The sequence below is a fragment of the Macaca nemestrina genome, chromosome 20 (assembly GCF_043159975.1).
Source record: "Macaca nemestrina isolate mMacNem1 chromosome 20, mMacNem.hap1, whole genome shotgun sequence".
NCBI classification, from domain to species: domain Eukaryota; kingdom Metazoa; phylum Chordata; class Mammalia; order Primates; family Cercopithecidae; genus Macaca; species Macaca nemestrina.
Window position 1 is genome coordinate 62,238,854 of NC_092144.1, and position 25,527 is coordinate 62,264,380.

Here is a 25,527-nt window from a genome sequence, read left to right on the forward strand (position 1 = left end):
CTCCCGGGTTCACACCATTCTCCTGCCTCAGCCTCCCGAGTAGCTGGGATTACAGGCGCCCGCCACCATGCCTGGCTAATTTTTTGTATTTTTAGTAGAGACGGGGTTTCACCGTGTTAGCCAGGATGATCTGGATCTCCTGACCTCGTGATCCGCCCGCCTCGGGCTCCCAAAGTGCTGGGATTACAAGCGTGAGCCACCGCGCCAGGCCTGAATTCCTTAATTTTAATTGTGGGAACTTTCCTGGATCCAAACAGCAGACGTTGACCCTCCTAGTGAGATCCCAGGTCACAAACCGTGGAGCGGCTCCAGCCTGACTGGGAAGTGTTGCTTGCAAACTCCGGAAAAGCGAGACACGCCCAGAGATAGGAGGAGGGAAGCGCAGGCCCTGCCCATAAGCATTCAGGCCCCGCCCACCACCTCGCTGGCCCCGCCCAGGCCTGGCCTCTGGGTCCGCGCGCAGTCGCCTGCAGACCCGGAAGTGGATGGCGTGGAGAGATGGCGCAACTGCGGCGCGTGAGTTTTCCTTTGTTTAGATTAAGTGTTCGTTTAGCGGTGCCCTCACGCTTCTGTACCCGGGATGTGGGGGGCGGTACAGACCTTGAAATCTCCGCACCGCTCCCTCCACCCCGAGTAAATTCACGCGTCCCGTCAGAATACCGGGGTTCGCTTCCCTGTGTGTTAAAATCGCCCTAGGGTTGGTTCTGTCCCCGGTCGTTCTGCCGGAGGGCCGCGTAGGCAGCTGCTTTCGCGTCGTTTTCCTGCTTAAAACCCTTCAGTGACCCCTCCGCCAGCCCCGCGCCACGTAAAGTCCCCACCTGCGAGCCCGATCCACGCCCTCCGGGTCCCGAGCCTCGCCCTTGTCGGCCCCTGGGGGCGCAGCGCCACAGCCGCAAATCGGGAGGGGCCGCGTCCTCTGCTTGTCCTGGAGATTCTGCAGACCCCACCCCTGATCTGCCTGCCGCCCTAGACCTCCTTGGGCTGGACCCTTCTGTCCCCAGGCCTCTTCGCAGTCACGGCTTCTCCTGACCCTGTGTTGGGGGAGGTGGCCGGGACCTATCATAGGGCACTCAGTGTTCTTCTGTCCCAAATTCCTCCCGTTGGAAACTGTGCTCTTGAGGAGGTGGGCATTTTATTCCAGTCCCCTCCCTGTGAATGTGTAGTGAAAGAGATGGAGAGCAAGGTAGAGGAAACAGAAAAATTTAGAGAGAAAATAATGAAGGAGATCCATATCAAGACGGCAACGTAGAGGGACGGTGAGAGATTGGCAAAGTGAAAGAAGCACCCCAGGAAGTAGCAGGGAGAGAAAAGCAACTGGAGAAATGTAGAGAAAAGTTGTATTTCTAGACAGATGAAGGACTGCAAGGTAGGGAGAGGGGCAGCAAAGCGGGAGGCTCTTCAGACAAAGTTGGGGAGAGAAGGAGGGATTTGGAGCCAGGGCAGACTGAGCAGCGTGGTGCAGGGACAGCAAGAGGTGGCAGCCGGTGACAAGGAGAGCAGAGGGAGAACCACCCCAGGGATCTGGGGTTGCCAGACAGTGGGGAGAAGGGGGCATAACAGAGAAGAGGGAATTTAACAGGAGGAGCACAGATGGGAGAAGAAAGAGGCAGAAATATATGGAGATTGGAGAAAATCAAAAGATTGGAGAGAAAGAGCAACAAAAGGAAAGAAATTGCAAGATGGAGCAGATCAGGTGGAAAAGAAGGAATAGAGGGAAGAAGGGGAGAAACTGGGAGAGGAGAGGGGCTCAAAATCTGGGCTCACTGCAACCTTAGCCTACTGAGTTCAAGCGATTCTCCTGCCTCAGCCTCCCGAGTAGCTGGGATTACAGGTGCCCGCCACCACACCTGGCTAATTTTGTAGTTTTAATAGAGACAGGGTTTCACCATGTTGGCCTGACTGGTCCTGAGCTCTTGAGACGTCAGGTGATCTGCCCACCTCGGCCTCCCAAAGTGCTGGGATTACAGGTTTGAGCCACCTTGCCTGGCCTCCTCACATTAATTTGGTAGAATGGTTCCCAGAACTCAGAGAAAATTTTACTTAGGTTTACTATTGGTTATGAAGGTTATGACAAAGGATATAGATGGAAGAGCCGTCCTAACAAATCAAAACAGTGGAGTGGGTTTTGGAAACCGTTAATTTTATCCGTATCTGAAGTGAGGGGCAGTCATGTGGGACTGAGTCCTTAACTGGGATCTGATTCTATCTCCAGGTAGATACTATCCAAATTGAGTTAAATTGTAGGTCATCCAGCTGGGAGTGTGCCAGAGAACTGTTCAGCAGGGGAAAAAACACGTGTACATTTCCACCTCAAACAGTAAAGGGAAGAGATCTCCAACCGGCCCACCCACCTGTCTCAGGGCCTGCGATCTCTACTCTGTAGTAACTGGGAATGGTCTGTCCCTCCCCCTGGCTGTTGCTGACCCTGCAATTGTGCACCATGTGCCAGCCCTACTCACAATCTCAGGACAGTGTGGCATCCTTTCTCTGTGGCATCACCAATATTTACTTCAAGGGATTACTTTGGTTAGTGTACCCACGTGGAGGTATTGTCCATTAAAACACACACAGACACGCTGGCTGGGTGCAGTAGCTCATGCCTGTAATCTCAGCACTTTAGGAGGCCAAGGTGGGCAGATCACTTATGACTAGGACTTCCAGACCAGCCTGGCCAACACGGTGAAAGCCCACCTCTACTAAAAATACAAAAATTAGCTGGGCGTGGTGACGCGCACCTGTATTCCCGCTACTCGGGAGGCTGAGATAGGAGAATCACTTGAACCCTAGAGGTGGAGGTTGCAATGAGCCGACATTGCACCACTGCACTCCAGCCTGGGTGGCAAGAGTGAGACGGTGTCTAAAAAAAAAAAAAAAAAAGGCACAGAATGAAATCTTTATTTCTTGCTACTCCTCCATGATTAAAACAAAAAATATTCTACTAATTACATTTCTCCCTGTAGTTAGCACCCCGCTTCAATGCTCCATTTGAGAACACAGTACACTAAAATCTTGTTTATATACTCTGTCTCCAGTCTTGCCTCAAGTTCTTGATTTACCCCCTTCCAATTAAACTTTCACCTCCACCATTCCTTTGATCCTTTTTTTTCCAGACTGCACCAGTGACCTCTGTGTTTCGAAGTCCAATTTTGAATTTCTTATCCTCATCTTTTTGAGTTAGCAACATGTTGCACAGCTGATCATTCCCTGTTCTTTTTTCTTAGCTCTAAATTTATTTGATTACTTTGTTTCAGATTTTTGTCTTACCAGTTTCCTCTGCTGGTGTCTCCTGAAGCTGTCTTCTCTGAATGTGGGAGTGTTCCGTGATTTAGGTCTTTTTCATTTTTGTTTTTGTTTTTAAGACAGTCTCACCCTGTCACCCAGACTGGAGTGCCATCGTGCAATCATAGCTTCCTGCAGCCTCGAACTCCTAGCCTCAGGAGGTCCTCCTGCCCCAGCCTCCCAAGTAGCTGGGACTCTAGGTGCACACCACCACACCCGAGTAATTTTTAAATTTTTTAGTACAAACTGGGTTTCCCTATGTTGAATAGGCTTAGATCTCAAAACTCTTCTCATCTCTGTCCACACACACTACTGTTCCTTATCATCTCATCTCATGGCTTTGAACCCCATCTACCTGTCTCCATGTCCCCTGCAGACCTCTGGCCTGAGGTCTAGAAACCTGTGTTCAGTTGTCCCCTCACTTCTGCCTAACAGGCATCTCCACCTCGTATGTGCCACTTTCTGAGCTCCCCCAAATGCATTCCCTTGCAGTCCTGCACATCTCAGATGAGGGTGACCCTGTACTTCCTGGGGCTTAGCTGAACTTCTTGTCATATAGTCAAAATATGTAAGATATTACATTGTAAGTACATTAGATTTTTTTTTTTTTTTTTTGAGATGGAGTCTTGCTCTGTCGTCAAGCTGGAGTGCAGTGGCACGATCTTGGCTCAGCGTAACCTCCGCCTCCCAGGTTCAAGCAATTCTCCTGTCTCAGCCTCCCGAGTAGCTGGGACTACAGGCATGCACCACGACGCCTGGCTAATTGTATTTTTAGTAGAGACAAGGTTTCACCATGCTGGCCAGGATGGTCTTGATCTCTTGACTTTGTGATCCGCCCGCCTTGGCCTCCCAAAGTGCTGGGATTACAGGCGTGAGGCACCACGCCCAGCCTGTAAGTACATTAATTTAACATAAATAATTACATATTTACTAAAACAGGTGAGGAAATTTGTTGTTTCCGAAATTCCTTTGAGGTATGGGAGAAAATGTTTGCGGCCTTGTCCCTGTGTGATCTGTGCCCCAGGACCTCTCTGAGCTCACCTGCCTGTGTCCCCCTCGTTCCCTCTGCTGCAGCCACACAGGCCTCTTTCCTGGAGCCAGGGTTGCTCCTGACTCAGGGCTTCCACCTGGGCTGTCCCTCTGCCTGGACATCTCTAGCCTGTCAGCTGCAGGTACAAACACCTTTTCTTCCCCAAGTCTTTGTTCTGATATTACCTCCTTCATGGAGGCTTCTGTGTTCCTCTCCACCCCACGTTTAACACTCCAGCTACACCCTCACCCCCACTGTGGTCCACATTGCCTGCTCTGGATATTTCTTTCTGCTCCACTACCTAAATCCTGGTAACAAGACCCAAGGATAGAGCAGAGCCAGAAGGTGGGGGTGTGCTGGATTTCCGCTGTCTGAGTGGAGCTCACCCCTGGCTTCACATTGGAGTGCAGATACACGTCTTGTGCCTCCAGTCTCTTACCTGAGATTCCCATTCACATACTCAGGTTGGGCTCAGCATTAATATTTGAAGTTGATTCTACGGTAGTTGCTCCTTATCTTCCAGTGTACTTTCTGAGGTTCCAGTTACTCATGGTCAACCACAGTTTTAGTAGTCCAAGGATATTATATGGAAAGTTCCAGAAATGAAGAATTCATAAGTGTTAAATTTCTCACTCTTCTTAGTAGGATGATGCAGTCTCTCACTGTCCCACTCTGTTTTGTCCAGGACTTGAATCATCTCTTTGTCCAGTATGTCCTCCTGTACAGTCATCCCTCGGTATCACATAGGATTTGCTTCCAAGATCCCCCCCAAGATTACCCAAATCAGATGATCTGCAAGACCCTTATATAAAATTGCATAATACGGCCACATAAGGACATTTCGGTCAACAACAGACCACGCCTATGATGGTGGTCCATAAGATTACGCTGGAGCTGAAAAATTCCTGTTGCCTGGCTACCTCAGAGCAGTCATGACATCATAGTGCAGTGTTGGTGGTGATGCTAGGGGAAACAAACCTAGTGCGTTACCAGACAGCTTTAACTGGATGTGGAGGAGGATAACATTGAGAATCTCTTAGAGGTGGTTCATGAGGAATGGGTTAATGAGGAGTCATTGGAACCGATACAGGAATGCATAGCTGAAGAAGAGGCAAGAGAATAGGGAACTGGCTGGGCGTAGTGGCACACATCTGTAATCCCTGTACTTTGGGAGGCCGAGGCAGGTGGATCACTTGAGGTCAGTGGTGTCAGGAGTGGTGGCACATGCCTGTGATCCCAGCTACTCGGGAAGCTGAGGTAGGAGAATCACTTGAACCCAGGAGGCGGAGGTTGCAGTGAGCCAAGGTCGCGCCACTGCACTCCAGCCCAAGCGACAGAGTGAGACTCCATCTCAAAAAAAAAAAAAAAAAAAGAGAATGAGCCAATAGGAAACTGAAGAAAAAGAAAGAACTCTCAAGGCAATTCACAGTTAAATATATAGCAGAAGCTTTTGCAGACCTTGACAAGCTCCTTAAAAGGTTTGAAAACATAGGCACCAACACCTAAAGATTTCATTAATAGAAAGGAACGTCCATGATGCATTATCTGCTCATAAGAACATTTAGGAAGACAAAAGAAACAAAGCAAGCAAACTACCGCGGACTATTCTGAAAGGAGAACTTCAGGCAGGTCTTTCAGGAGGCGTCTGGGAGAAACCATTGTTACCACAGGAGGACTTTCTGGTGGGACAAGATGTGGCACTGGAAGACAGTGACACTGATGGTCCTGACCCTGTGCAGGCGTAGGCTGATGTGTGTGTTTGTGTCTTAGTTGTTGACAAAAATGTTTAAAAAGGTTAAAAAATTGAAAACAAGGCTGGGCGCGGTGGCTCACGCCTGTAATCCCAGCACTTTGGGAGGCCGAGACGGGCGGATCACGAGGTCAGGAGATCAAGACCATCCTGGCTAACACAGTGAAACCCCGTCTCTACTAAAAAAATACAAAAAACTAGCCGGGCGAGGTGGCGGGCGCCTGTAGTCCCAGCTATTCGGGAGGCTGAGGCAGGAGAATGGCGTAAACCCGGGAGGCGGAGCTTGCAGTGAGCTGAGATCCGGCCACTGCACTCCAGCCTGGGCGACAGAGCGAGACTCCGTCTCAAAAAAAAAAAAAATATTGAAAACAAGAAAAAGTTTAGAGAATTAAGGTAAAAAGATAAAATATTTTTGTATAGCTGTACAACATGTTTGTGTTTTAAGCTGTTGTTGGAAAAGGGTCAAAAAGTTAAATTTAAAAGTTTGTACGGTACAACAGTTGCAATAAATAAGCTTAGTTTATTACTGAAGAGAAAAGTATTTTTTGGTGAAGTTAGCGTAGCCTAAATGTGCAGTGTATGTGCAGTGTTTATAAGGCCTGTAGAAGTGTATAGTCATGACCTAGGCCTTCGCATTCATTCATCACTCACTGACTCACCCAGAGCAATTTCCAGTCCTGCAAGCTCCATTCATGGTAAGTGCCTTAGACAAGTGTACCATTTTTTAAACTCTTATACCAAATGACTACCGTATTTTTTTTCTTTTATTTTTCTTTTTGGAGACAGAGTCTCACTCTGTCACCCAGGCTGGAGTGCAGTGGTGTAATCTTAGCTCACTGCAACCTCTGCCTCCTGGGTTCAAGTGATTCTCCTGCCTCAGCCTCCCGAGTAACTGGGATTACAGGCACCCATCATCATGCCCGGCTAATTTTTGTGTTTTTGGTAGAAACGGGGTTTCCCCATGTTGGCCAGGCTGGTCTCAAACTCCCTACCTCAGATGATCCACCTGCCTTGGTCTCCCAAAGTGTTGAGATTACAGGCGTGAGCCACCGTGCCTGGCCTTACTGTACCTTTTCTATATTTAGATATGTTTTGACTTACGAGTACTTAGCATTGTTACAGTTGACTGTAGTATTCAGGACATAGCATGCCCTACAGGTTTTTAGCAGTAAGCTATGTTATATATACCAGATGTGTAGTAGGCTATGCTATCTTGGTTTGTGTAAGTTCACTCTGTAATGAAATGGTCTGAAAATGTGTTTCTCAGAACATGTCCCTGTTATTAAGCAATGTGTGACTGTATTTGCATATAACCTATGCACATCCTCCCCATCCCCCCATATACTGTAAACCCAAGGGGGCCAGCCTCTCCACACCTGTGGGCGTTTCTCATCAGGTGGAAGGAGAGACTTGAGAAAAGAAAGAGACACAAAGTATAGAGAAAGAAAAGTGGGCCCAGGGGACCGGCGCTCAGCATACGGAGGACCCGCACGGGCACTGGTCTCTGAGTTCCCTCAGTATTTATTGATCATTATCTCCACCATCTTGGAGAGGGAGATGTGACAGGACAATAGGGTAATAGTGGGGAGAGGGTCAGCAGGAGAACATGTGAACAAATGTCTCTGTGTCATAAACAATCTTAAGAAAAAGGTGCTGTGCTTTGATGTGCACATACATAAACATCTCGGTGCATTAAAGAGCAGTATTGCCACCAGCAAGTCTCACCTCCAGCCCTAAGGTGGTTTTCTCCTATCTCAGTAAATAGAACATACACTGAGACATTCCATTGCCCAGGGATGAGCAGGAGACAGATGCCTTCCTCTTATCTCAACTGCAAAGAGGCCTTCCTCTTTCACTCATCCTCCTCAGCACAGACCCTTTACGGGTGTCAGGCTTGGGGGCGGTCAGGTCTTTCCCTTCCCACGAGGCCACATTTCAGACTATCACATGGGGAGAAACCTTGGACAATACCTGGCTTTCCTAGGCAGAGCAGTGTTTGTGTCCCTGGGTACTTGAGATTAGAGAATGGCGATGACTTTTACCAAGCATACTGCCTTCAAGCAATTGTTCAACAAAGCACATCCTGCATAGCCCTAAATCCATTAAGACTTGAGTGAACACAGCACATGTCTCTGCAAGCACAGGGTCAGGGCTAGGGTTACAGATTAACAGCATCTCAAGGCAGAAAAATTTTTTTAGTACAGAACAAAATCGAGTCTCTTATGTCTACTTCTTTCTACATAGACACAGTAACAGTCTAATTTCACTTTCTTTTCCCCACAGTAAACCATCTGATTACTTGTAATACCTAATTAAATATAAGTGCTATGTAAATACTTGTTATTCTGGCTGGTTTTCTTGTATTATTTTTATTTTATATATTTTTTTATTGCTGTTTTATATTGGTATGTTGCTTCCTTTTTTTTTAATTATTTAAGTCTATAATTGGTTGAATCCTTGGATACAGACCCCATGCACTGTATACTCTGTCTGCCCATCAATCCGTTGATAGTCTTCTTTTTTGTTTTGTTTTGTTTTGTTTTTAATAGCAGTCTTTTTGATCAGATCCAATCTTTGGTATCTGAGTGGTTTTGTTTAAGTAATCCTTATTTTATTTAACATGGCCCCCAAGCACATGAGCATTGATGTTGGCAGTTTGGATATGCCAGTGAGCATCTGTCACGTGCATCCTTTACATGGAGTAGATAGGGTTTAGTACTGTTCCAACTTCCATTCATTCAGGGTTTTGCAACATATCCCCTTGGATAAAGGGATTTTACTGTATTCTGTATCCAGCATTGAGCACCGAAGCCGTGTCCTCATTTCAGAAGGCTGAGCTCAGCCTCTGATTCACAAAGAGGTGAGGGGTACTGTGCTCTGCATGGGGTTTGGTCAGAGCCAGGTCTGTGCCCTAAAGGGAATCTGAGTCCAGCCCAGCTCCCCACTGCTGCAGTGTGTGCTCGGGCTTCTCCAGGAGGGGAGCGGGTTCTGAAGAAAGGGGCCAAAAACTCACTTGTTCTTCCTGTAGGAGTTTGTTGTCCCAGCATCAACTCTGTTGCAGTGGGCAGCAGAGGACTGTATTTCCACAGGGTGAGGTCTCCCCTATGTGTGTGGTTGTGGCACAGGAAGAAAGTATGTTCATTCTAAACCCTAAACAGCATGTTTTTGACATTCAGGACTGACTTCTAAAGAGTCATGTTATGTGAAGGAGAAGCGCAGAAGAGGAAAGCAAAGGAGTCAGGGATGCCACTTACTCAGGTAAAGTGATATTCTCAGTTGATTGTTCTGTTTCTTATTTCTTCCTGAAATGCAGAGTACTGGAGTTGAGAGTCTTCTGAGTCTGAAGCGTCCTGCCTGACAGGTTTGCTCACACTCACCCATGCCTTCCCTCAGTCCCTCTCATCTCACTTAGATTCCATCCCTCGTGACCCAGTGACATGAACTTGGGAAGAGGCGACCCTGGGCATGGGCCTGGGAAGGGCTCACACCAGGCATGGATGGGGACGGGGTGAGGGCCCCGTGGTGTCAGTGCTGTTGGGCAGCAGGGATTGTTCAGGGGTCACATCTGGATGCACTGTCAGCTCTCTGTGGACCAGGATTAGAGGAGCTGCCCACAGAAGTCACGTATTAATGTGCACAAGTACCTGGTAACTTGTGCAATAAAAAATTAGGAAGATTTTGTGCCTTTTTTTTTTTTTTTTTTTTAAGACAAGAATCTCGCTCTGTCGTCCAAGCTGGCGTATAGTGGTGCAATCTCGGCTCACTGCAACCTCTACCTCCCAGGCTCAAGCGATCCTCCCACCTCAGCCTCTTGAGTAGCTGGGACCACAAATGCGTACCACTATGCCCGGCAATTTTTTGAATTTTTGGTAGAGATGTGGTTTCGCCATCTCCACCCACCTCAGCCTCCCAAAGTGCTGGAATTACAGGCATGATCACGCCTGGCCTTTTTTGACTTTTAGTAATAGCCATTCTGACTAATGAGATGGTATCTCGTTGTGGTTTTGATTTGCATTTCTCTAATGATCAGTGATAATGAGCTTTTTTTCCATATGCTTGTTGGCTACATGTATGTCTTCATTTGATAGGTGTCTGTTCATGTCCCTTGCCCACTTTTTTCGTTTGTTTGAGAAGGACTTTCGCTCTTGTCGCCCAGGAGGGAGTGCAATGGTGCGATCTCAGCTCACTGCAACTTCTGTCTCCTGAGTTCAAGCGATTCTCCTGTCTCAGCCTCCCTAGTAGCTGGGATTACAGGCTCCTGCCAGCACACTCAGCTAATTTTTGTATTTTTAGTAGAGACGGGGTTTCACCGTGGTGGCCGGGCTGGTCTCGCAACTTCTGACCTCAGGTGATCCACCTGCCTCGGTGTCCCAAAGTGCTGGGATTATAAGCATGAGTCACTGCACCTGGCCCTTTGCCCACTTTTTTAATGGGGTTGTTTTTCTCTTGTAAATTTGTTTAAGTTCCTTGTAGATGCTGGATAGTAGACCTTTGTTAGATGCATAGTTTGCAAAAATTTTCTCCCATTCTGTAGGTTGTCTGCTCACTCTGTTGATAGTTTGTTTTGCTGTGCAGAAGCTCTTAATTGGATACTGCTTGTCAATTGTTGTTTTTGTTACGATTGCTTTTGGTGTCTTTGTCGTGAAATCTTTGCCCATTCCTGTGTCCAGGATGGTATTATCTGAGTTGTCTTCCAAGGTTTTTATAGTTTTGGGTTTTACATTGAAGTCTTTAATCCATCTTGAGTTGATTTTTGTATATCGTGTAAGGAAGGTGTCCAGCTTCAGTCTTCTGCATGTGGCTAGCCGGTTATCCAGCACTGTTTATGAAATAGGGAGTCTTTTCCCCATTGCTTGTTTTTGTCAGCTTTGTCAAAGATCAGTTGGTCATAGATGTGCGGCCTTATTTCTGAGCTGACTATTCTGTTCCATTGGTCTTTGTGCCTGTTTTTGTACCGGTACCATATTGTTTTGGTTACTGTAGCCTTGTGGTATAGTTTGAAGTTGGATAACTTGATGCCTCCAGCTTTGTTCTTTTTGCTTAGGATTGCCTTGGCTATTCAGGCTCTTTTTTGGTTGCATATGAATTTTAAAATAGTTTTTTCTAGTTCTGCAAAGAACATCGTTAGGATTAGCATTCAATCTGTAAATTCTTTGGGCAGTATGATCATTTTAATTATATTGATTCTTCTTATCCATGAGCATGGGATATTTTTCCGTTTGTGTCTTCTCTGATTTCAATTTGAGCGGTGGTTTGTAATTCTCACTGTAGAGAATAATCTAAATTTTAATGGACAAAGCAGTGGGTTAGTGTAGTAGTATAAGCCTGTAATTTGAGCTTCTTGACCTTCTTGGGAGGCTGAGATGGGAGGATCTCTTAAGTTTGAGACCACCCTGGGCAATATAGTGAGACCTCACATAAATTTTAAAACAGATTATATTTATATTTTTGAAAATAGGCATTTGTGACTGGAGTTCAAGTTTCTATGTTTTTTTCATGATCTCCTTTTTTTTTTTTTTTTTTTTTTTTTTTTTGAGACGGAGTCTCACTCTTTTGTCTAGGCTGGAGTGCAGTGATGTGATCTCGGCTCAGTGCAACCTCCATCTCCTGGGTTCAAACAATTCTCCTACCTCAGCCTTGCGAGTAGCTGGGATTACAGGCGCCTGCCATCAGGCCTAGCTAATTTTTGCATTTTTAGTAGAGACGGAGTTTCAGCATATTGGCCAGGCTGGTCTCAAACTCCTGACCTCAGGTGATCTGCCCGCCTCAGCCTCCCAAAGTGTTGGGATTATAGGCGTGAGCCACTGTGCCCAGCCAGTCTACTTTTTTTTTTTAATAGCTTAATATACAGTAATGTTTGTAAACTAAACTGAGTACTATTTATACATTTTTATTGTTGCAAACATGCTGAAATACACATTAGCAAAAATAATAATGACTGCCGGGCCGTATGTGCACCATTAGTCTCAGTTTCTTGGGAGGCTGAGGAGGTAGGATCATTTGAGATCAGGAGTTCAAAGCTGTACTGTGCTGTGATTACTCACTGCACCCCAACCTGAACAACATAGCAAGACCTGGTCTGTAAGATTTGTTTTTTAAAAAGATGACAAATGTCATCTAAAAAATAGTCATTGAGAGACAACTCTTTATTTAATTTATATGTAAAGTGCATATGTTTATTACTTTATAAGCTAAGTGTGTGTAAGTGTGTACCTGTGATGTGTTTGCATGAGTGCATGGATAAGCAAGCCTATAGTTAAGGTACAACATCATTTTTATATGAATTTTTTAATTTTAATTTTAATTTTATTTTTTATTTTTTTGAAACAGAGTCTCGCTCTGTCGCCCAGACTGGAGTGCAGTGGCGTGATCACGGTTCACTGCAGCCTCCGCCTCCCGGGTTCAAGTGATTCTCCTGCCTCAGCCTCCCGAGTAGCTGGGACTACAGGCGTGCGCCGCCACACCCAGCTAATTATTATATTTTTAATAGAGATGGGGTTTCACCGTGTTGGCCAGGATGGTCTTGATCTCCTGACCCTGTGATCTGCCCGCCTTGGCGTCCCAAAGTGGTGGGATTACAGGCGTTAGCCAATACTTTTGGCCATGTGTGTTGGCTCACGCCTGTAATCCCAGCACTTTGGGAGGCCGAGGCGGGCATATCACCTGAGGTCGGGAGTTTGAGACCAACCTGACCAATGGAGAAACGCTGTCTCTACTAAAAATACAAGATTAGCTGGGTGTGGTGGCACATACCTGTAATCCTAGCTACTCGGGAGGCTAGGCAGGAGAATCCCTTGAACCTGGGAGGCAGAGGTTGTGGTGAACTGAGATCACACCATTGCACTTGAGCCTGGGCAGCGAGAGCAAAACTCCATGTCAAAAACAAAAAATTTATATTTTTGAACAGTTGAAATTACATCTGAAATACTTTCCATGACCTTATAAGTGTTCTACACTATTGGTCCGGGCACGGGGCTCATGCCTGTAATCCCAGTGTTTTGGGAGGCCGAGAAGGGTGGCTCACATGAGGTCAGGAGTTCAAGACCAGCCTGGCCAACCAGGGTTTGGTGAAACCCTGTCTCTACTAAAAATATAAAAATTAGCCAGGTATGATGGCGCATGCCTATAATCCTAGCTGCTCGGGAGGCTGAGGCAGGAGAATTACTTGAATCTGGAAGGCAGAGGTTGCAGTGAGCGGAGATCGCGCCACTGCACTCCAGCCTGGGTGACAGACTGGAGACTCTGTCAAAAAAAAAATGTGTTCTACACTATCACATTAATGAGTTAATGACAGTAAGAATAGTAATGTATTACGAGGAGGATACGTGTATATGCATATATAATGACCTTTTATGCAGATTTAGGTTTTTGTTCATGAACTTAACTTTACTCAGGTAATTGTCAGTTTACTTTTGATGCTGATCTGTTACTTAACAGTTTGATTCTTTAGGTTTGATTCTAATGCCCAGACACAAAATTAACCCACAGTTATCTCTATAGAAGTGTTAGGTATTATGTTCAACACACCAACTGATACGCATCATCTACCTGAGCTAGAATACAAGTAGTTGGTGTCTTCAGAGACACTTGTATTCTAGCTCAGGTAGATACTGAATGGAAAATCTACACTGCTTTAAAGACTATCATAACTTTTTGTGGAAAAGTAAAATAAAACTCAATCACAGACACATAACTAGCTCAAAAATACCTTAATGTGGATATGTCAGAATGTTCACGTCAGCACTTCAGTTGAGTCAATCCTTACAACCTTCTTCTCGTTTTGTGTGAACATAATTACTCTCTCCATACCCTGTTGGTCAAATGCATCTTTCATTTTAGGGACACTTGACATTCAGGGACGTGGCCATAGAATTCTCTCAGGAGGAGTGGAAATGCCTGGACCCTGTGCAGAAGGCTTTATACAGGGATGTGATGTTGGAGAACTACAGGAACCTGGTCTCCCTAGGTAAGGATAATGCCCCTCAGAAGTTGGAGTCTGCCCTTAGTATCTCTGCATTTTCCCTTGTGTGCCTATTGGGAGCCCCTGCATTGCTTGACTGAGATTGAAACCCTGTTGACTTGGCTGGGCGCAGTGGCTCATGCCTCTAATCCCAGCACTTTGGGAGGCCGAGGTGGGTGGATTGCTTGAGGTCAGGAGTTCGAGACCAATCTGACCAACATGATGAAACCCCATCTCTACTAAAAATACAAAAATTAGCCAGGCATGGCGGCATATGCCTGTAATCTCAGCTACACGGGAGGCTGAGACAAGAGAACTGCTTGAACCCAGGAGGCAGAGGTTGCAGGGAGCTGAGATCATGCCACTGCATTCCAGCCTGGGCAACAGAGCAAGATTCTGTCTCAAAAAAAAAAGAAAGCCTGTTGACTCAGAAATGAAAAGCTCCCGTATACTTTCTGGACTTGAAATGCCCCCTTTCTTCAGATCTTCTGTCTCCTTCATGATGCACCTTTGGGTTGGTACCTGGGCTTACGTGTGTGTAAAACCTTATGACAAACTTTTAAAATATCCAGTTCCCTGTTTTCTACCCCTGTGATTTTGATTCTGTAGTTCTTGGAAGAGAGTTCGATATCCAATTATTACAGGGTTCCCTAAGCATTCAGAAGGAGACACTCTGTGGGTGAATTTGTGAAACGTTTTTCTTGAAATCTTGATCAGTTTTTTTTGTTTTTTAATTTATAGTAGAATGACTTATAATCCTTTGAGTATATACCCAGTAATGGGGTTGCTGGGTCAAATGGTATTTCTGGTTCTAGATCCTTGAGGAATTGCCACATTGTCTTCCACAATGGTCGAACTAATTTACACTCCCACCAACAGTGTAAAAGCGTTCCTGTTTCTCCACATTGTCTCCAGCATCTGTTGTTTCCTGACTTTTTAATGATCGCCGTTCTAACTGGCGTAAAAGGATTAATTTTTAATACCGTCTCTCCTGCCTAAACAGAGGGCTTGGATTTTGGAGACATCACAGCACATCTTGATTCTTTCTTTTATAAACAGGGATATGTCTTCCTGATCTGAGTATTATCTCCATGATGAAGCAAAGGACAGAGCCCTGGACTGTGGAGAATGAAATGAAAGTAGCAAAAAATCCCGTTAGGTGGGAAGGTATCAAAGATATCAACACAGGTAAGAGCTCAGATGGACAGAGTGGAAGCCACACTTTTTTTTTTTTTTTTTTTTTGACACAGTCTCTGTCCCCCACGCTGGAGTTCAGTGGCCATCACAGCTCACTGCAGCCTTGAACTCCTGGGCTTCAGCAGTCCTCCTGCTTTGGCCTCCCAAAGTGATGTGATTATAGGCACGTGCCCCATGCCTACCAGAGCCACACTATTAAATAGTGTTTGGGAAACTCTCTGTAAGTGGGAGAACTATGTGGAGAAATAGGAGTTGAAATCCTGTGAGTTCTTAAGAGAAATCTTTCTTTACCCGCACCTGTCACCATGTCCTTTATTTATTTATTTGCTTATTTATTTATTCAGAAAGAGAGTCTCGCTCTGTCTCCAGGCTGGAGTGCAGTGGTGCGATCTCAGCTCACTGCAACCTCTGCCTCCTGGATTCAAGTGATTCCCCTGCCTCAGCCTCCCGAGTAGCATGCCCAGCTAATTTTTGTATTTTTAGTAGAGACGGGATTTCACCTTGTTAGCCAGGATGGTCTCAGTCTCTTTACCTCGTGAGCTGCCCACCTCGGCATCCCAAAGTGCTGGGATTATGGCGTCAGCCACTGCGCCCAGCCCACCCTTTCATTTAAATGTGTAATAGTTTTATGTTTTTGCCCTCCAGTGTTACTGCAGCCCAAACAGAAGCAAAATCAAAGCCTTTTATCATGATGGACAATATCCTGTCATGTGGCTTGTGTCAACTCTTTAGTTCCTTGATTCTGCGGGGCAAAGGGAAGTGCCATTTCAAAGGAGTTTCTTTCCCCTGTGGTCTCTTTCTGTATGGGATTTTATCTGTTGCTCAGTTCTCTGTCCTTAAACATCAGAGCTGAGGTCTGCATAGACCTGCCTCCTTGACTTATTCATGATCCGCCCATTTCCTGTATTGGGAAGACCTGATGGGGAGAAGGGAAAACATCGGTTGTTGTCTTTTGCTTCTGGGGCCTGGAAACTGCATAGAGCTGTTTCAAGCCCACTTTGCCTGTTCTGGTCTGTTTGAGGTGGGAAAAAGTCAGTGATTTTCCTACTCTCACATGCTGCTTGGCACAGAATGCTTCATTTCTGGTCACCAAAATGTGTGGAGATTTCTCCCCACCAAAAACCAGTTTTGGGGTTTCCTGCAATTCATTCGTGACACTGTCTACCTGAGTTAGAGTCGCATCCCACAGGGTAAGGGTTGAGTTCCCAAGCCTGTCCCCCACCTAAGCCACCAGTTGCCAGTAGTGGGTAGTCACCTTTCCACCTGACCAGCCGCAAGTCAGGGTTCCCTTGACCCCCTTCTTCTGTTTGGTTACTTTGCTAGGGTGGCTCACAAAACTCAGTGAAACACTTCGTTATGTTCATTGCTTCATGATGAAGGATGTTTCCAAGGATACAGATGGACAGCCAGATGAGGAGATTCACAGGGTAGGCACGTGGGGAGATTCACTGGCTGTGCCATCCTCCAGTCCCACCGCATGTGTTCAGCATTTGAAAGCTCTCAGGAATTTTTATGGAGGCTTCATTACATAGACATGATTGATATTAACTCAGTCTCCAGCCCCTGTGCCCTTCCTGGAGGATGGTGGTTGGTGCTGACAATTCCATGCTTCTAACCATGGCCTGGTCTTTCTGGGCTTTCTATATCTGCAGATACAGAAACCATGGATATGAAGGCCAATAGTAAGGGACTTGAGCATCACACATTCGGTATCTTAGGGTTTTTTAGCACAAAACTCGCAAACCATGTTTTTCCTCTGCTCTCACACCACCGCAATTACCAACACAGAAGAAGACTTCTCTGACCAAAGGTGTGGGGATTTTTCCCCATATACCAAGCAGCAGACAGCAACTGGGTGTCCTCCAACTCACTTCCAACACTACCTGGAGATAGGGCCAGGTCCCACAGGCTTAGGGCTCAGTCTCCAAGACTTGCCCCACTTCCCACTAGTTGCAAGTCTGGGTCCCCAGAACTTCTGACCAACTGGCTTCCAGTTGAGGTTTCCACGATCCCCTCTTTGGGCCCAATTAATTTATTGGAGCAGCTCACAGAAACACTGACGTTTACCAGTTTATTATGAAGGATATTGCAAATGATACAAATGAAGGGACATATGGGACAGGTATGGGGGAAGAACTGTGGAACTTCCATGCCCTCCCTGGGCGTGCCACTCTCTAGGAAACCGCCATGTGTTCCGACATCCCGAAGCTCTTGGAACCTAATCCTCTTGGGTTTTGATGGAAGCTTTGTGACATCAGCATTCCTTCCCCCAGCGTATACAGCAGGACCCTCTCTGGGGAGGTCGTAAGACCAGCAATCAGAAAGGTGGGGGGGAAGTTATAGAATCCTGCCTTAGAGCAGGTGAAAGGAGAGGAGGAGAAGGTTGGAGAGGTTATTTTTCTTAAGGCCTGCACAGAAGGCCTAAGCCAACATAACCAAAGACTGCAGCAAGGGCTATGGGAGTTATGAGCCAGGAACTGCGGACAAAAACCAATGTATGTGTGTATCATAACACCACACAGAGGAGCCTGGAACGTGTCCTCCCTGGATACCTAGGGAGGTATTCTGAATAGAAATAATGGCTGTGCGCCCAGTCAGTAATCAGTGAAAGAGAGCTAATAAGCACAAGTGGGTACCACTGCACTTAGATGACGTAAGACCAGAAAGTCAAGAAAGACCTGGATCCCGGAAGCCCTCAATTAAAAAAAAAAAAAAAAGAAAGAATCCAAGCGGACTTTTTTTTTCCCCCCTAATTATAAAGGAAAAGCCTTCATTCTTTCAATATTGAGTATGTTACCTTTCGGCTTTTTATATATGGCCTCTATTAAGCAGGTTCCTTGTATTCCTAGTGTGTTGAGTGTTGTTTTCCTTTTCTTTTGAGGGGGTGTCTCTTGCTGTCATGATCTCGATCTCGGCTCACTGCAACCTCTACCTCCCAGGCTCAAATGGTCCTCCCACCTCAACCGCCTGAATAGCTGTGACCAAGGCCACACGCTTGGCTGATTTTTGTATTTTTTGTAGAGGTGGAGTTTCGCTATGTTAGCCAGGCCGGTCTGGAATTCCTGATCTCAAGTGATCCCCCCATCTTGGCCTTCCAAAGTATTTGGATCATAGGCATGAGCCGCCATGCCTGGCGAGTGTTTTTATCATAATGATTGCTGAGGTTTTTCAAATGTTTTTCTGCATCAGCTGAGATTATTGCATGGATTTCTTTTTCTTTATTCTGTTATTGTGGGGTTTTACATGGACTGATGTTCCAAAGTTGCATCCTTCTTGTATTCCTGAAATAAATTTTGCTTGGTCATGAGGTGTGATCCATTTTACTACGCTGCTAAATTTATTTTGCTACCATTTGGTTGAGGATTTTTGCATTAGATTAATCAGTAATATTGCTCTGCAGTTTTGTTTTGTTTTGTTTTAAGATGGAGTCTCACTCTGTGGCCCAAGCTGGAGTGCAGTGGTGTGATCTCGGCCCACTGCAGCCTCCACCTCCTGGGCTCAAGTGATTCTCCTCTCTCAACCTCCCAAGTAGCTGAGACTACAGGTACCTCTCACTATACCCGGGTAACTTTTATATTTTCAATAGAGACGGTTTCACTATGTTGGCCAAGCTGGTCTCGAACTCCTGACTTCAGGTGATCTGCCTGCCTCAGCCCCCCTAAGTGCTGGGATTACAGGTGTGAGCCACCGTGCCCAGCCTGCCCTGCGGTTTTCTTTAGGGCCTTTGCCTCTGCTTTCAAGGTAACACCGGCCTCACTGAATGAGTGTAGAAGTGGTTCTCCTCATCAAGCTTATGGCATGTTTTGAGGAGGATTAGTGTTAAATCTTTTTCAATATTTGATAGAATTTTACACTGAAGTCATCTGGTCCATTGCTGTTTTAGTTGGTAGGTATTTGATAACTGATTCGGTCTTCTTATTTGTTACTGGTGTGTTTAGATTTTCTACTTCTTCATCGTTAAGTCTTGGTAAGTGGTGTCTATCTACAAATGTATCCATTTTTTTCTTGGTTATCATATTTTTTGTTATGTAATTGTTGAGTCTCATTTAACTTCCATTTTTATTTGTATAGACTTGTTTGTAATGTCCTCTTTTACCTTTCTCATTGTAGTTTTTTCGGTCGTATGCTTCATGTTTCTTTTTTCTAGTTTATCTAGGTAAGGATTTGTCAGTCTTATTCAAAGTGTGAACTCACTTTCCTGACTTTCTCTAGTGCTTCTCTGCTGTTTTCTTTGTTTTATAACCTTTATTTTTTCTTTCTGCTATCTTTGTGTTCATTTTTTTCTTTTTCATTTTTTTTTAGACGGAGTCCTGCTCTGTCACCCAGGCTGGAGTGCAGTGGTACGATCTCAGCTTTTTTTTTTTTTTTTTTTTTTTTTTTTTGAGACGGAGTCTTGCTCTGTCGCCCAGGCTGGAGTGCAGTGGCCGGATCTCGGCTCACTGCAAGCTCCGCCTCCCGGGTTCACGCCATTCTCCTGCCTCAGCCTCCCGAGTAGTTGGGACTACAGGCGCCCGCCACCTCGCCCGGCTAGTTTTTTGTATTTTTTAGTAGAGACGGGGTTTCACCGTGTTAGCCAGGATGGTCTTGATCTCCTGACCTCGTGATCCGCCCGTCTCGGCCTCCCAAAGTGCTGGGATTACAGGCTTGAGCCACCGCGCCCGGCCCACGATCTCAGCTTACTGCAACCTCTGCCTCTCAGGTTCAAGCAATTCTCCTGCCTCAACCTCCCAAGTAGCTGGGACTATGGGCGCACGCCACCATGCCCGGCTAATTTTTTGAATTTTAGTAGAGATGAGGCTACATCGTGTTGCTCAGGCTAGTCTTGAAATCCTGAGTTCAGGCAGTCCGCCTGCCTCGGCCTCCCAAAGTGCTGGGATTATAGACGTAAGCCGCTGCGCCCAGCCATGTTCATGTTTTTCTTTTTGAGGTATAAAGTTAGGTTTTTTTATATGTTATTTTATTCTAGTTTAGTTATTTATTTTTTAAGAGATAGGGTCTCACTGTGTCACTTAGGCTTGAGTGCAGCGGCATGATTATAGATCCTGGGATCCAGTGATGATCTCACTTTAGCCTCCTGAGTAGTTGGGACTACAAGCACACGACACTGTGCCTCACTAATTAAAACAGGAATGTATTTTATTTTATTTATTTTGTTTAGAGATAGGGGATCTTACTTTGTTGCCTAGGCTGGTCTGTAACTCCTGGCTTCAAGAGATCCTCCCACCTCAGCCTCCCAAAGTGCTGAGATTACAGGTGTGAGCCACCCAGCCATTTCTTTATTTTTCATGTATGCATATACATCATTACAATATCCCTTCCAGCACTATTTTTGTTGCATTTCATGAGTTCTGCTGTGTTATATTTATATTTTCTTTTATATCAAGATATTTTCTAATTTTCCTTTTATTTTTATTTATTTATTTACTTTTATTTATTTATTTTGAGATGGAGTCTCACTCTGTCGCCCAAGGTGGAGTGCAGTGTGCAGTGGCATGATCTTGGCTCACTGCAACCTCCGCCTCCCGGGTTCAAGTGATTCTTCTCCTGCCTCAGCCTGCTGAGTAGCTAGGATTACAGGCACACACACCGTCATCACACCCGGCTAATTTTTTTTTTTTTTTTTTTTTTGTATTTTTAGTAGAGTCAGGGTTTCACCATGTTGGTCAGGCTGGTCTTGAATTCCTGACCTCATGATCCACCTGCCTTGGCCTCCCAAAGTGCTGGGATTACAGGCGTGAGCCACCGCACCCGGCTTTTATTTTTATTTTTTGGAAACGTAGTCTCATTCTATCACTCAGGCTGGAGTACAGTGGCATAGTCTCAACTCACCGCAACCTCTGCCTCCCAGGTTCGAGCAGTTCTCCTGCCTCAGCTTCCTGAGTAGCTGGGATTACAGGCACATGCCACCATACTTGGCTAATTTTTGTATTTTTAGGTGGAGATGGGGTTTCACCATGTTGGCCAGGCTGGTCTCGAACTCCTGACCTCAAGTGATCCACCCGCCTCGCCCTTCCAAAGTGCTGGGATTACAGCCACCGCACCTGGCCTATGCAGCTGCTCTTAAGTGTCTTATTTTCCCTGAGAGGCTCATCCTGCTTTTCCTTAGAAGCTTTCAATTTCTGTTGTATTTTTCTGCTCATAATCCCTCTCAAACTCAGCTGACTCCTGCAGATTCCCCACTGCTCAGTGCATCACCCCACCTTTTGGGTTTTCTCCACTGCCAGTGTGATAATACGAAGTATGCTGGTATTTCTTCTAGTGTCTAAGTCAGATGAGGCAGATTCCAGTCCCTCCGTCAGGGTCTAAACATACCAGAACCATGGGTTCCAATTACACTCTTTACTTGCTTTCCTAGGGAGGTGCTGTGCAATGAGAAGCAAAGCAGGAAACAAGCCTATTACAAATCAACTTGGATTAACCTTTCAGTTACCTCTGCCAGAACTGGAGATATTTCAAGGTGAAGGGAAGATTTATGAATGTAATCAAGTTGAAAAGTTCATCAGCCACAGTTCTTCAGTTTCACCACTTCAAATATTTTATTCTGGGGTCAAAACCCACATTTTTTATAAACACAGGAGTGATTTTGTTGATTTTCCATTGCTGTCACAAGAACAGAAAGCACACATTAGGAGAAAACCTTACGAATGTAATGAGCAGGGCAAGGTCTTCAGAGTGTCTTCAAGCCTTCCTAATCATCAAGTAATCCACACTGCAGATAAACCTAACAGATGTCATCAATGTGGTAAAGCCTTCAGGTACAAGTCAGGCCTTGCAGAACACTGGAAAATTCGTCCGGGAGAGAAACCTTACAAATGTAAAGAATGTGGCAAGCTCTTCAATCGAATTGCATACCTTGCACGACATGAGAAACTGCATACTGGAGAGAGTCCTTACAAATGTAATGAGTGTGGCAAGGTCTTCAGTCGTATTACATACCTTGTACGACATCAGAAAATTCATACTGGAGAGAAACCTCATAAATGTAACGAATGTGGCAAGGTTTATAGTAGCAGTTCATACCTAGCACAACATTGGAGAATTCATACAGGAGAGAAACTTTACAAATGTAATAAATGTGGCAAAGAATTTAGTGGACATTCAAGCCTCACCACCCATCTGTTAATCCACACTGGAGAGAAACCTTACAAATGTAAAGAATGTGACAAGGCTTTTAGGCACAAGTTCTCCCTAACAGTTCATCAGAGAAATCATAATGGAGAGAAACCTTACAAATGTCATGAATGTGGCAAAGTCTTCACTCAAGTTTCACACCTTGCACGACATCAGAAAATTCACACTGGAGAGAAACCTTACAAATGTAATGAGTGTGGCAAAGTCTTCACTCAGAATTCACACCTTGCAAATCATCAGAGAATCCATACTGGAGAGAAACCTTACAAATGCCGTGTGTGCGGTAAGGTCTTTAGGCACAGCTCATGGCTTGTACAGCATCAGAGAAGCATTCATGAGAGAGTCCTTACAAACTGAGTTTGGCAAACTCTATCATGAGTTCTAGCATTAATCAACATCCAAGAGTCCATACTAGAAAGAAATCATTTAAATATACTATCTATGGCACAGGCTATATCGACACCTACCAAATCAGTAGACATCAAAACATTCGTCTTTGGTGAAACCACACAAATGGATGGTGTGTGCCAAGGCTAACAAGTCAAAATCTGTTGAACCTGATGATATGATGTGTATAAAGGGTGCAAGGACACGTGGAAATGGTCTGTTATATTCGGGTTATTAAAAATGTAATTATTTGGATTTGAAAGGCCAGGTGCAGTGGTTCATGCCTATAATCTCAGCACAATAGAAAACCAAGACAGGAGGGTCACTTGATGCCATGAGATCAAGATCATCATGGGCTACGTAGCAAGGCCTATCTCTACAAAATAAAAAACCCAAGCCCTTGGCATGTGTCTGTAGTTCCAGCTACTCAAGTGGCCGAAGCAAGAGGATTGCTCAAGCCCAGGAGTTTGAGAGTTTGAGCAGTGAGCTCTGATCTTGCAATTTGTACTCCAGCTTGGGTGACAGAACGAGTCCCTGTCTCAAAAGAAAGCAAAAAAAAAGGCTAGTTTTTATGACTTCAACCTGAACTTTGAAATCTCTTCATGTGCCTTCCCTACAGGCCTTTCACTGTGGTCTCTGGGAAAGAATCAGTCAGATGACAGGGCTGACTTCATTAGCTGAGGAGCGTTTCTATCCAATTTCCTGGAAGAATAAGGACTCTTCCTTTTCAGATTAAAGATTGTCTGATTTAGAGGCCATGGAGATGGACAGAGAAGAACAAAACCGTGATGGTAGTCATCATGTTTATTGCAGTTAGCACACTATTTTCCTGATGGGCACAGTGCTGCTGTGCTCTACAAGTGACCATGAAATACAGCATGCCATGACTTTAGGACACAGGGATTTTTATGGGAAGAGAGTCAAGTCATTAGGGACTGATTACGTAGTAGAGACAATGCAGGGGAAATGGTGGCCACCTTCTCCATTGAATAGCAATAGCTCCTGTTTAGCAAAGACTGATTAAAAAGTACTCTTATTTTTGAAATGGAAGAGAGAACAGTTACATCAGAGTAGAGAGTTTAATCAAAACTACCAATGGAACATGTTCTTGAGTAGGATTCATGTTTAACTGCTGGCATAATTTGCTTCTGTTTGATTTAGAATGTCCATAGTTCTCATGTTTGGAACAATAAAGTTGAAATTTTCCAAAGTGTGAATGATTCACCTTCTTTCTACCATATTGTTTATCTCAGGAGGATACTTTATAGCAGACAATAATGAGGCACCATTAGCATTTTATTATTTTTTTTATTATACTTAAAATTCTAGGGTACATGTGCACAACATGCAGGTTTATTACCTAGGTATACATGTGCCATGTTGGTTTGCCACACCTGTCAACTTGTCATTTACATTAGGTATTTCTCCTAATGCTATCCCTCCCCAAGCCCGCCACCTCCCGACAGGCCCCGGTGTGTGATCTTTCCCGCCCTGTGTCCAGGTGTTCTCATTGTTTAGTTGCCACCTATGAGTGAGAACATGGCGTGTTTGGTTTTCTGTCACTGTGATAGTTTGCTGAGAATGATGGTTTCCAGCTTCATCTATGTCCCTGCAAAGGACGTGAACTCATCCTTTTTATGGCTGCATAGTATTCCTTTTTTTTTTTTTTTTTTTCTGAGATGAAGTTTTGCTCTGTTGCTCAGGCTGGAGTGCAGTGGCACGATCTTGGCTCACTGCAACCTCTGCCTCCTGGGTTCAAGCGATTCTCCTGTCTATGCCTCCCAAGTAGCTGGGATTACAGGCATACACCACCACACCTGGCACATTTTTTGTATTTTTAGTAGAGATGGGGTTTCACCATGTTGGCCAGGCTGGTCTCGAACTCCTGACCTCAGGTGATCTGGCCGCCTTGGGTTCCTAAAGTGCTAAGATGATAGGCGTGAGCCACCATACCTGACCAGGATTTTTAAGGTTGAAGCATCCACAACAATTTTGTGTGTGAAATGAAATGACATACACTTTTGGGTATATACACTTAGGTAAGTATGATTTTGGGTAATACTTAGTACTGAAGTTATTCTCTGTACTCTTTGTTTTTGTTTTTTGTTTCGTTTGTTTTGTGATGGAGTTTCGCTCTTGTTGTCCAGGCTGGAGTTCAATGGTGTGATATTGGCTCACCGCAACTTCCGCCTTCCAGGTTCAAGCGATTCTCCTGTGTCAGCCTCTCGAGTAGCTGGGATTACAGTCATATGCTACCATGCCTGGCTAATTTTGTATTTTTAGTAGAGAGAGGGTTTCTCCATGTTGATGAGGCTGGTCTCAAACTCCTGACCTCAGGTGATCTGCTCACCTCGGCCTCTCAAAGTGCTGGAATTATAGGTGTGAGCCACCGCACTTGGCTTACCTCTCTACTCTGCCGTAAGATGCTTATGTGGATAAAGTGAAAAATCACATAACAGCGCAACTTCATCATCAACTTCATCAACACCCTCTGTGTTCATCATTGTTGATGAACATGCACTGTATTATGTTTCTATGTGCCTTTTTCTTGTGTGCTAAATAAGACCTGTGGCAAGCACCTTCATTTTCAGGAAGCAAAAACACAGATACAGTAATGTGGAAAATAGGACAAAGTGTGGACTTCAGGATGAAAATATTGTAACAATATTGCTATTGACCTTGTAGTGCTCAGTGACATAATTTGAAAATATTAATGTTCAGAAATGTTCTCTTAAGGATGAACATACAGAATGGGAATTTTGTTTTCCTTTGGTAGATTAACTAGAAACTTCA

At 45.0% G+C, this 25,527-nt stretch overlaps 1 protein-coding gene across 3 annotated transcripts; it reads left to right on the top strand.

Annotated features, from left to right (window-relative positions):
* The first annotated feature begins 422 nt into the window (after positions 1-422).
* Positions 423-23,947, top strand: LOC105497069 (zinc finger protein 766). Of its 3 annotated transcripts, none has more exons than XM_011767775.2 (5): positions 424-516; positions 9,236-9,317; positions 13,899-14,025; positions 15,079-15,207; positions 21,572-23,947. In XM_011767775.2, exons 2-5 carry the CDS (start codon positions 9,255-9,257, stop codon positions 22,702-22,704), a joined length of 1,452 nt encoding a protein of 483 aa, XP_011766077.1. In that variant the 5' UTR covers positions 424-516; positions 9,236-9,254; the 3' UTR covers positions 22,705-23,947. The 3 variants fall into 3 exon arrangements, with proteins under 3 accessions (XP_011766078.1, XP_011766077.1, XP_070942229.1); XM_071086128.1 differs by lacking the exon at positions 424-516 and adding an exon at positions 6,444-6,754; XM_011767776.2 differs by lacking the exon at positions 15,079-15,207 and having other exon boundaries at positions 423-516.
* The last annotated feature ends 1,580 nt before the right edge of the window (positions 23,948-25,527 follow it).